Source organism: Sciurus carolinensis, chromosome 8, assembly GCF_902686445.1.
Source record: "Sciurus carolinensis chromosome 8, mSciCar1.2, whole genome shotgun sequence".
Lineage (NCBI taxonomy): Eukaryota > Metazoa > Chordata > Mammalia > Rodentia > Sciuridae > Sciurus > Sciurus carolinensis.
The window spans coordinates 98665669-98678082 of record NC_062220.1 but is presented as its reverse complement, the minus strand read 5'-3'; the positions used below and the strand labels follow the sequence as shown (position 1 = coordinate 98678082).

The 12414-nt window shown below is 33.4% G+C and overlaps 1 protein-coding gene across 2 annotated transcripts in view; it reads right to left on the bottom strand.

Moving 5' to 3' along the window:
- Positions 1 to 12414, bottom strand: part of Sugct (succinyl-CoA:glutarate-CoA transferase) — a 752240-nt gene that overhangs the window by 355420 nt on the left and 384406 nt on the right. For both annotated transcript variants that reach the window (XM_047562477.1, XM_047562478.1), the window contains one exon: positions 7830 to 7932. In XM_047562477.1, the coding sequence (XP_047418433.1) occupies positions 7830 to 7932 (103 nt within the window). The remainder of the gene's footprint in view (positions 1 to 7829; positions 7933 to 12414) is intronic.

Here is a 12414-nt window from a genome sequence, read left to right as displayed (position 1 = left end):
GTTCTACATTAACTTTGCAGAATTTATTCATCTTATAGTTTAATCAGTTTTCCCCTCCATTTTCTTCACCTTCCAACCCTTGGTAATTAACATTTTACTCTTTTGCTTTGAGTTAAACTTTTTTAGATTGAATATATAAATGAAATCATAAGGTATTCCTCTTTCATGTCTGAGTAATTTTTTTAGCCTAATGTCTGAATAATGTTATACTACACTTTCTTTATTTAATTTTCCATAAACCCTTAGGTTGTTTCCATATCTTGGCTTTTGTGAATAATGCTGCAATGAACAAGTGAGAAAGACAGAGAGAGAAAGAGGGGAGAGAAAAGTGGGATTCCTGGTCCATTTGGCAGTTTCAGAATATTTAAGGGACTCATAACATTTAGTAGCAAAAAAACCAAATAACCTGATTTTAAAATGAGCAATTGATCTTGAATATTTTTTCTGAAGAAGATATACAAATGGCCAGTTGGAATGGGAAAAGTCATTCCACATCACTAATCACCAGAGAAATTTTTACACCACAGTGAGATATCACCTCAAACCTATTAGAGTGACTAGTATCAAAAAGTCAAAAGATAACAAGTATTAGCAATGACATGGAGGAAAGTGAACACTTACAGATGCTTGGTAAGAATAGAAATTGATACATCCTATGGAAGACAGCGCAAGTTCCTCCTCCTTTGAAGTTATTTCAGGAAAAACATTTTAAATTTGTTCTAATTAGTTACACATAACAATAGAATGCATTTTCACACATTGTACACAAATGGAGCACAACTTCTTCCTCTGGCTGAACGTGGTGCAGAGTCACACTGGTAGTATAATCATACATGTATATAGGGTAATAATGTCCATCTCATTCCACCATCCTTCTCATCCTCACTCCACCTCCCCTCCTCTCACTCCTCTCTGCACAATCCAAAGTCCCTTCAACCCCCCACCATTATAGATCAGTATCTGCTTCTCAGGGAAAACATAAATAAATATGGTACTCTGTCACTGCCAATTATTGCATATGTATCAGAAAATAAAGTTGATAAATTATCGCATCTTTTCAGACTGTTACTAAAGAAAACATTTGAGCAAAAGCTTTTCCTTCTGAACTATAAAAAGTTGAAGCTCACATGAAAATTGACAATAATTTAGGTGACAATAAAAAAGAAATTAACAGTAAAATATTGTTATGAATGGGACTTTTAAAAGATGAAATTCTTGTGCCTAAATTTAAGTTTAATTTAGTAGGAACAGCTAATAAAAATTAAAATAATTAATAGTGTACAAACTTGGAGGAAAACAGTAAAGAACAAATTCCCACATAATTTTGTAATTGACTAGATAGTCACTGCCAACACTAGCTACTGACCACATGTGGCCTTTGAGCTTTTGAAATGAGGCTCATCTAAATCAAGATACGGTATAAGGATAAAAAGATTAAGTAAAATTATTAAAATTAATTTTTCTATTTCTTTTTAATTTGGCTATTAGATGACTTAAAATTACATAGGTGGCTTGCATTGTATTCCTGTTGGACAGCACAGTGCTAAATCATTTTCTAAAATTAGTTGGTGCAAATTACAATTCATTCTGGGTCTCAAAAATGCCCAGATAAAATTAACTACCCTTTCTTGATTTTCATTTTTTTATCCATTAAAAATAATTCTGTCTTTGACTTGAAAGTTCAAAACATGCAAAATGAACACACTATATATGTCTACTCAGAAAATATAAGCCACTCATTTGAAACTTGGTGAATAAAGGGCATGCTTGTGCACAAACACACACAAAAGAAAGATGATGAGACAAAAACAGAGAGGCAGAGATAGATAATTTTCTGAAACACCAAGAAAACTTTGATATCCTCAGACTACAAAAATTTCAAAATCACTAAATAATAAAAACTAAAACCTTCCATTATCTCCTTCCTAATCCATGAGAAGGGATTTAATAATAAAGATAACCTTATTATTCGGAGCTTTTAAAAGGATAAAGAGTTCTTTGGTAAGTTTTGAGACTATGAGTTTGCAGCTATTTTGTTAAATGTTAAACTTTTGTTAAACCTGTAAACAGGAAAATTTTCTAATGCTTTATGCCTATTATTTCTTTTTATTAAAAATAGAGCATTTTTGTGTGATTCTTCTAAGACACTGAACACTTTCAAGTAGGACTGCAATCTCCTGATAGTTCACCTTTCTCCTCTTGATTCACTGTCTTCTCTCAACCTCTCCCCTTGCCAAATTCCTAACAGAAGACTGTATACATAGCAGGCCATCTGTTTCTAAATCCTGAATGAAAGAGTGAATGACTGACTGAGTGAACAGGTGATTTATCTTAAACCATACCTCCCGTCTTTTCTTTAAAAGACTGAGCAAGTGATGTCCAAGGCATTCTAGTTTGATATCTAAATATAAATAAGTATGGTAGTTCAAAGAAATCAGTGTCTATTCAAAGTGCAACCAAATTTCTTAGACATGTAGTTTTAAAAGTGAATGTAAAATGTCAATAATTTACCCTAAGCCCTTACTTTTCATTCAACATTTCAATCAGTTTCTAATAACCCAAAGTGTTTTTTGCATTAGGATTCTTGTTAACAAAATAAAATTAGATATAATTTATATTTTAATATAAAATAAACTCAACTTTATTCACATAATTCTGAAATACATAGCTTCTTTAAAAATTGAAAATATTATACCCAGCTATCATGAAACAAACACAGGCAAAGTATCTGAATTTGTACATCATCTAAAATGTGTCATGTATATTTAGAGATACTCAAAAAGTACTTTATATTTCCCTATCTACTAGGAATTATTTCCAGAAAAATTATTTTCTTCAGATCTTCATCAACAATTTTCCAGCTACAGAGACCACTCTGTATGTATGTATCGTTAAGAGTAACAGAGACAAGGATATAACTTTGTTTGACTTGTATAATCCTCTAAGGACACATAACTGCATTTCAACAAATATTAACTAATGTCATTCAAAAGGTGATCTAGAAAACATATCAGGTGTCTATATGTGAGAGAGAAAGGGAGGAGATAGTAGTAATAGCAGTAGTAGAAAGGACTGGAGAACAGTTCTGTATTTTGGGGTGCTTTTGACACTTTATGATATGAATATTGAAGGCCTTTTTTCCCCAGATGCTCAGATATTTTGCCAAACTGTGCTAAAGCAAAATCACTTAGAGAATATGAGCTAGTTTAGAGATTAATAAAACCTCCAACTTCACAGACTTCCACAAATAATGAGATGAAAACAACAGATAATTTTCAGCCATCAAATATTTCAATACTTCACTCTGTTACTATGACATATTTATCCCATACGAAATATTTGCAAAAGGAGTTGTAATGGCCTTTAGGGACAGGAAGAATAGAGTTTCTGTAGAAAATGTTAAATTAGTTTTGATGGTGATGCAAAGTTAAGGAAGGGTTGTTAGGGATGGCTTGCTGCCACAGGGCGGGGTTTTGTTTTGGTGTCCTTTTAGAGCCTGCAGGTGTTTGGCACCAGTTAAAATCGGGGCCAGCTGTGATATTTCAATAATTCTGATATTTCCCTCCCAATAGTTCTCAGAAGTGATGCTTCAGAGTGATGTCTTACACCTGATATATTCAACTTGTGTGGTACAAATGGGAAGACTGTTAAACAACAACAGTTTTGAGGTGCGCTTTGCCCTTCTTCCCAACACTCAGGTCATGGCATCAAGGGGAGAAAAAAAAAACATTGATCAGAGGTGCCAATAATTGCTATTTTTTAACATAACAGTTCAATCAAAGATGATGATACACCATAATAATAAGTCAGTAATAATCAAATATACAATCTTAAGCAAAATCCTGAAAGCAGGATGGTGTGTTATCTTTTGATGTTCAGTATAGATAATGATGCTTTTAAGCCCTCTCAGTGATGACATCCATACCTATTTTTGCAGGAATTTGAATAGTTTCTATTAAAAGCTACATTTTCTTTTAAGTTTGTTTGGGTTGGAAACCCTCAAACCACAATGCATTTCATGCACATGTTCCCAAGGGTATGTTAAATAGGACCATACTGAGGTCATCTAGTAAGTTTTTGAAACTTTTTAAGAATTCCTTTAATGTACTGCACAATCTTGGCCTGATTAAAAGAAGATATTTTAAGAAAGTACTTGGAAAAATGACTGGCTATTAACATCTATATGCAGATAATCTATATTATGCTCTATAATGTACAGAGCTTTCCACAGATGATTTATCATTGAGGGAGGAAAACAATAAACTTACCACTTTAAGCATTTTGAGTCAAAATTTCTCAGAACTATCAGAACTTTTGCAGACAAAAGCCCCCCCATAGTATTCTTGATTGACTTAACAGTGGATGCCTGTAATATCATTTTAACTGTGCAAAGGTCTATAGCATTTTATCAGAAGCTAAAAGGTAGACAATCTTCCAACTATCCAACGTAAAATATATCATCTCTTGTTTCAGTTGAGTAAAAGAATAAAATCTTCTTGGAACATGAACTATGATGAAATTGTCAGGTTTGAAATAGTTTCTACCATCAAGCACATTTTTGTTGTCAACCAAGATTTTCAAGTCACAGATGAGAAATGTACATAGTCTATTGGATAAGTAGGCACACAAAATTCTCTTCTATTCCTTGAGGTTCCCAATCTTTTTCTTTCTTTTTTTTTCTTTTTTCTTTCCCTGGTTGGATATACCCCTTTTCACTTCATCAAAGCCTTCCTTCCTGCGCCATGTTCCAGGCCTTGTACTTCACCCAAAGTAATTTTCAGTCAAATGAGCAGCTGTGCTGGCACAGTGCACATGGAGAGCTGGGCCACTGCGCCAGCGGTGCATTCCCACGTTTGAACACAAGTGGCCAGTTCCTTGTACCCAGGGCCAAGAAACTGCAGCTCATCAGAGCAAAAGCTCCCTTGGATACCTCAAACGGAAATCAAACTTTTAAAAAAAATTTATGGAAAATGAAAAATAAAAGGGTTGTCAGTAATTAGAAATAATGAAGGGTTGAGAACTCCTGGCATATAGTTTGCAGATACATTTTCATAAAAGGGTAGTAGGTTGTGACTTAATGAACCCCATCCTTGTGGCAGCACTGGATGTTGCCCTATTCACTAAGAAAGGTAGGTAAGAGAAGGTGATTTTAATAAGAATATGACCATCAAGGACATCATTATAATGAACATTTAGCATTTGTCAATCCCTGTACTGTTCCCTTAATTAACATCTCATTGTAAAGATAAGATCCTATTACACCATATTGCAGTTAAGAAAACTAAAGCCTGCAAAGCTTATAAAACTGTCCACCAAATTTGACCCTATGGTCTTAACCATCATCTTAACCCAAACCCTAACGATCAGTCCCCTGAGATCACCAAGAGCAATTCAACTAGTGCTAAAGATAAAGCTCATTAGTGCTACTCAGGGGTACAGGAATCATCTAATCATTTAGAAAACCTACACTTTCCACAGTTAACCAACTTATTCATTTGCTTATTCACATTAACATTTATTGTGTGCTTACTATTGAAATAATTTTGAGTTTATGTTTCAGAAAGGTATAGAATACTAAATTCAAACTAAATCCTTACTAATTTACCTGGTACACAGTAAATATAATAAAAGTTTATTGAATAAATGAAAGAACTTTCTAAATTGTCATTTATAGATGTAACCTTAAAGTATTTTTGAATAATATACTTCATACAGATATTTTTGATTTTTCCACATTACACAATGCAAAATTTTATGGGAGTCTTTTTGAAAAGGGACAAATACTTCCAAACATAAGGGGAAAGTGATACCCTGACTTTTATGTAAAACATAACTAGAATACTTACAATTTCCAAAGTCATCTTTGCAAAATGACTTTCCAAAGTCATTTTTAAAATGTAATAGTGGCACATTACTCTCTAGTCTTTCTAAAAATCCAGATAAATTGCACACATATATTTTGGTACTTAAATTATGAATGAAGAATGAAATTATGTATGAAGCAGAACAACACTACCCTTGCTACTAGGTTCCAATTATTAATAACCATCATGGTATGATTAAGTATCTCTTACTTTAAAACAGTAATAATTAGAATCCAATTTTTGGTGGGGTTAAGAGGTAAGTTTAGAAATTTGAGGGTAGCATGGAAATCTGGTATTCTGACTTATATAACATCCATCTTCTCCATTTGGTAGGTAGACTAAGTATAAAACTATGACACCATGAGACAGACCAAAAATAGATACTTTGCAGATCCAAAACAGTTGAAATATAAAGATAACAATTAAATTAATTAAATTCACCTTGTATTAATTAACATGAATTAAAAGGGAAAATAGGTATAAAAATTCTAAAGAGCCTATATCCATTCTGAATCAGTCCTTAATTACATGAACCATTTAAAAATAGTAAGACTTTGTATCTTTATTTATCAAAGACTAAAAACAGATAATTTGAATATACTTACTGGTATTTAAGAATAACTCTTTGCTTTTTTTGTGTTCATCCCTGATAAAACACAGATGGAACAACAGAAATGCTGATGGAAAAACTCTCAGGAAATATCTCTAGTGAAATATGACCTCAAATTGAGACAAATATGAAATCCTACACACCTCTAGTATACCACAGCTTAAAATTAGATGGCTGCTTCTCAAAGTTTTAAAGTAAAGAAACCAGGTCCTGGGCCAATATTCAGATGTGTAAACCAGGGAATCACCAGTCATTAATCCACTGATGATTAATGAAGCTACACAGTACATACTGAGTGGGCCCCCTTATCTCCAATTCATACTGACTATTGTTTTATCATGAATAAAACTCTCCATTACTGCAGAAAAAAATAGCACAGAGCAGAATTTCTGAATTCATTCACCATATTTCTCCAGTAAATATTATAATTACCAAATTAAATATACTCTCATTTCCTTTTAAGTTGACATTTATGCAATAAAAAGGTACCAATGTTAGAGATCAGTTTCCCAACAAAGATCTTCTTCCTCAAAAAATGGATATTCCATTTTCGGTAATTCATTTCAAACAAAACCCTGCCACTACACAAAGTACCAAAAGAAAAAATCCTATAATTTTGAAAAGTTGAAAACCAACAAGTATGTGAAAAATCATAACGAGATATTCACAGAAAAATAAAGGTCCTCGACATTTTGGGGTTAATATGTGAATCTGAGACATGATATATTGCTTGTAGTTTTATTGGTTAAGTAACAGAGTTAAAACTTAATATTTTGATATCTAAAAGTAATCCATTTGAACAATGTTATAAAAGAAATATTTTTGGGGGTGATCCCTCTTCCTGGCCCCAAGTCTATTAAGCAATGCATAGAACAAATCTCTATTAAAGTATAATTCTTGCCTCACAAATAACATACATTAAACAAAGCACATGAAAGCTTCTAATTTGCCAAACTAAGTATGACTTGTTTTATATATTTTAAGACAGTCATGCAGTGATTAGCAGTGGACCGTAACTGTGAAATTTCTCATATTTCTTTCCACAAAGAAAGATCTCTGAGAGCCTGATTGATTCCAACTTCTCAATTTTCTATATTTCTGATTTTCAGGAAAAATAAAAGCTCTCATTTTGAAAATTTTATGGAGTGGCTAATGACGAAATATAGACCCAATAGATAAGAAGTATGATTATAGATGGCCAGTTCTAAATTCTGATTCTTTTTTTTCTCAAACCCACAATTTGAACATAACTGTGAAATATCATATTTTGTGACTTAAGATCAATGACTAATGTACCTTTATATAAATCAATTTGTATAGGAAAGAGAAACAACCAAAGACATCAAAAAACAAACCTGGGGTTCTGTAAATACACCCTTCATGTTGTTGATTGGGCCATATGGGACCCCACTGCCTTCGAAGAGATATAACCACTTAGTGGTCATTTCTTCTTCAAACCTAGGAACAGACAAAGAAAAAGAAGCATTTTTTTTTATAATCTAAAGAATGCAATATGACCTCTTTCCTCATATGGCTCTCTTTTACAGTAACCAATAGTGATAAATATGTGTTACTTAGGCTTTCTTTAAGCCAAGTTTTGAGAGAAAATTATCTACATGAAATGACTTGAGTGGCCACCCAGGTCCCAGGGTTTAAAAATCCACCATTAGATATGTAATTCCTCTTAATTTTATCCCTGTGTATTTTTTGACAGAGTCCATTTGTAAAAGAAAGATTATGTGGAAGATGGTGTTGAGTTCCAAATGTGGTATTGAGTAATTTTCAAATATAATAATAATATCATCGTAATTTGAGTATGAAGTCTCAGGTATAGTACACCAGGTTAGGGGGATATTAATAAACAAAATTATTCCTAAAAACAAAAAATAAACTAGTATAGCTGCTTTAAAAGAAATCTGTATTTAAAGTACACAAGAATTAAAAGTCACAATCATTGACCTGAAAATAATCTTAACTGTAGGTTTATTTGCACTGTGATTTATGAATTAAAACTATAAATGTGCAAAGATTGGTGTTTCAGGTTAGCCAACAAAACTCCAATTCATCCAAGTTCTTTATCTCTTTTTTACTTCTTCTATTTAAAAATGAAACTCACAGACAGGAAAATATATATGATGTTCTTTATTTTATCTATTAGGTCTTAAGGAAAGGAGAACTAATCCATTAATGAGATTAACTGGTTTTTACCTCTTCTCTGTTAAGGTCATAAATACAGAGGGAAAATCTTGGATCCTTAGGGACAACACAACACAATCATAATTTCTAATGTTTAAAGAATTTCAGAATTGCTCATTATTAAAATATCAAAATACTTTTTAGTTAATTAACAATCTAGGCAACCAAAGAGATTTTTAAAAACACTAGATAAAAATAGATTGTTGCCATCAAGTAAAATACCCCCCCAAAAGGAAAAGACTAGTAGAACTATGACTAAAATATTTCAGAAGCATAGAATTCTATCTGCTTCCCTTATACATAGCCAGAATTGGCCTCAAATCCACAGACTCCATAGGAAACTAGAAATAGATACTTCTTTAACCTTTTAAAAAAATGTGCAAAAGCAGTATCAGTACTTGGAGGACACTTCAGTGATTGCCATCACTGATAGATAAGTAATAGATAAAAAGAACCAAGAACTAAAAGGAAAATGAAATTAATATATTCTCTAAAAGACTACCCTATGGACAATAATGTTTGATCATATAATTTTTACATAAGAACATAATAAAAAGTTTTAATGAAGGTAGTATTATATTTCACTACAAAATAATCTTATCCACATATTTACATAGTAACTTCCAAATACACCAAGCATTGATTCTTGCCTTTTAGTACAATGTCTTCCCTTTTTTCTTCAATTACGATAAAGAAATCTCATTATATATTTTAATTTCAGTTCAATACTATTAACTATCCCTAATATTAACTATCCTTATTTGATACACAATGAAATACTTAATTCTAAATATTTTTAAAAAATTATTTCATGGGAACATTGTGACTCAGGTTAAGTGTCTTGCTTCTAATCAATTCTTCACATTAGCATTTCTTTCAAGGACTGTTAAGGTCATCTCCTGGCCAAGACTTCTTAAAATATATATATATACATTTATCATTAGAATAATATATGCTGAAAGAATAAAAGAGTTACTTTGAACCTGGAGCCTTTTCAATCAGGGTGTCAATTATTTTTTTTTTCCATAAATGGAGTGTTATAATGGTTAGACTGATAAATTTTCAAGACAAGTAAATTTATCACCACTGGACTCACCCAAGTGACCTGAAAGATCTGCAGAGAAAATGCACATCAATATCCAAACAGACCCCTGGCTTCAGGCTAGCCAACAGAAAACTCCAGGGAATAGTTGAAGTTTTAGTATTTATATAAGCTTTTCACCACTGGGCAAAAGAGAGGGATTTATTTCATGTTATGGAAAACAACGGATGCACTTTGGAAATGAGACTGAAGGAAGAGGCAGCGTCTGGATCTGCAGTTGTGACCACTGTTTGCATCTCTGCGTGGGTGTGGGTGTGGAAAGGTTCTTTAATGCCGTAAACTCAAATCAATCAGAGACGAACCATGCTGCATTCCGCTGTTCCCAGAGGACAGATTCATCATTTTCTTCTGAAAAATCTATCTCTTGATCTAAATCTGATGTGGAATCCTTTCCTTTATCTATGCAAAAAAAGCTGTAAGCACATGTTTTTATTAACCACAAAAATTCTGCCGAGAGAGGGGGTGCGCTGATCTAAACCACTCAAGGCAATAGAATCCTGCAGATAAGATAGAAAGGGTGTCGTTAGATTCAGCTCAGCAAGCCTCAAAGGATAGGCCTCCCCTAGGAAGTTAGGTGGAGCTTCATACCCAGACTTAACTGTGAACTTATTAAATCAACTCACATATATAATTCTCAAATTTTGTTGAATTCACTTAATTCCAGAAATGGGTATTATTAACCATCATTTAGGTATATGAAGTATTGCTGAATAAAGATATACTGGAGTTTACACTTCCTAATTTTAGAATTTAACTTTTTAATTTTTTTATTAGAGCATAATAGTTATACATTGTACTTAGATTCATCCCGACAAATCCACAAATGCATGGAAATCAATTTCAGTTCATGATCTCCCCTTTTCCCTCCTGGTCTTCCTCTACTCTCCCATTCTCCTTCCTCTACCCTACTAGAGTTCCTTTTGCTTGTCTATTAATTTATATTTGCTTGGTTCTTTATATTATCCCACCCTTCCCTCCCCCTTTCCTTTACTGTGTTCTAGCTTCAGCATATGAGAGAAAACACAGACTGTTTAACTTTAAAAAACAAACACAAACTCATCTTTTTATAAAATGGATCGAAGTATCAAAGAAGTCAAATCCAAGACCAAAGAGAAACTACTAATAAGGAAGTGTTAAACTCATTTGACCAAGAGGAAACTCAGGTTCAAAAAATTAACTTGCTCAAATTCATAGAGTTTTTGGTCAGAGGTTACATTTGAAGCTGAAACTGCTGAACTCCAAAGTCACTTTCTAGTACAAAATGATTGTAGCAGAATACCTGCAGATGCAAAGCATTGCAAATCACATGCATTATATATGATCACAGATTTTTAAAAAGGGATAGCAGAGGTGAAACTGTTCCTCTTTTCTACTAATTTGCTTCTTTACTTACATCTTATATATCTTAATATATATTCCTTTACATTAATATTTACTCAATCCTTATGCTTTTAGTAAGAATTTGTTTTGTGTCAGCTATGAAGATCAAAACATTAAAAGGGTAGTTCCTGTGTTCAGAGATTATATAGCCTAATGGAGAACACAGTTGTGGAAACAGATGAATTACAATTCAGGATGCTAAGACAAAGATATGAGCGAACAACTTACAGTTGAAGCACCAAAGAGGGAGACTTGCACTGGGCCTGGGAAGGCAGGAAAAAGTCCAAGAACAAGGTGACATTTGAGCCAAGTGTTGAAGGACAAGTTAGAATTTTCCATGTGAAAGATGGGAGGGAGGATTTCCAGGCAGAGAGCAATGTGTACGAAGATCCAACCTGGAAAGAATCTGAAACCTCCTGTGTCATAAGGGGGAGAAGATGAAATAAGAGAGGAAGGTTAGAATCAGAGTGTAAAGCATCTTGTCTGCTATGCCAGGGATATTGGATTTTCATCCGCGATGAGGTCCTTAAGCAGGGGACTGACATACTAGACACTGATACAGAGAACAGACCTATGCAGATGAAACTAGAGGTAAGGAAACTCCACAGAAGACAACAAATTCTCTTGATGCATCTCAAATCTATTGATTATTTCATATTATTGTCAATAAAAAATAAGTTCCACTTGGAAAAAAAAGTTTTCTTGATATCTCTGGCTTTTTAGTTACTATCCTATTTATCTGAGCCTCTGAAATCTGGCTTGGTGGCCAATGGTTTTTCTTATTTGGTCTTCAATGGTCTCCAGTGACCTCTTGTCAAATCCAATATTCCTTTCAGTGTCTTCGTCTTTCCTCCCTACATATTATTTGGTGCTGCTGCCTATCCTATCTTCAGCTCTTGTTACATTCACTATACTTTTTAAGCTTTCTATCATACCTGTTTGGTTATTTCTATTTCTTATGGTAATTTTTTTGTCAGTCCCAAGATTTCTTATTCTCTTTTACTCACTTCTATGGTTTGCACACGTATCCCCACAAAGTCCAGGTGTTAAAAATGCGCTCCCAACCTGTAACGCAACTGGGAGTTTTTTGAACTTTAAAGAGGTGGGACCCAGTGGGAGAAATTTAGGTCATTAGAGGTATGACCTTCCTTCAGAGAGATTCTCTCTCTGCTGCGTGGCCATCATGAGGTGAGCAGCTTCCTTCACCACACTTCTGTCAAGATACACTGCATTCCCATAGGCCCAAAATCAATAGTGCTGAC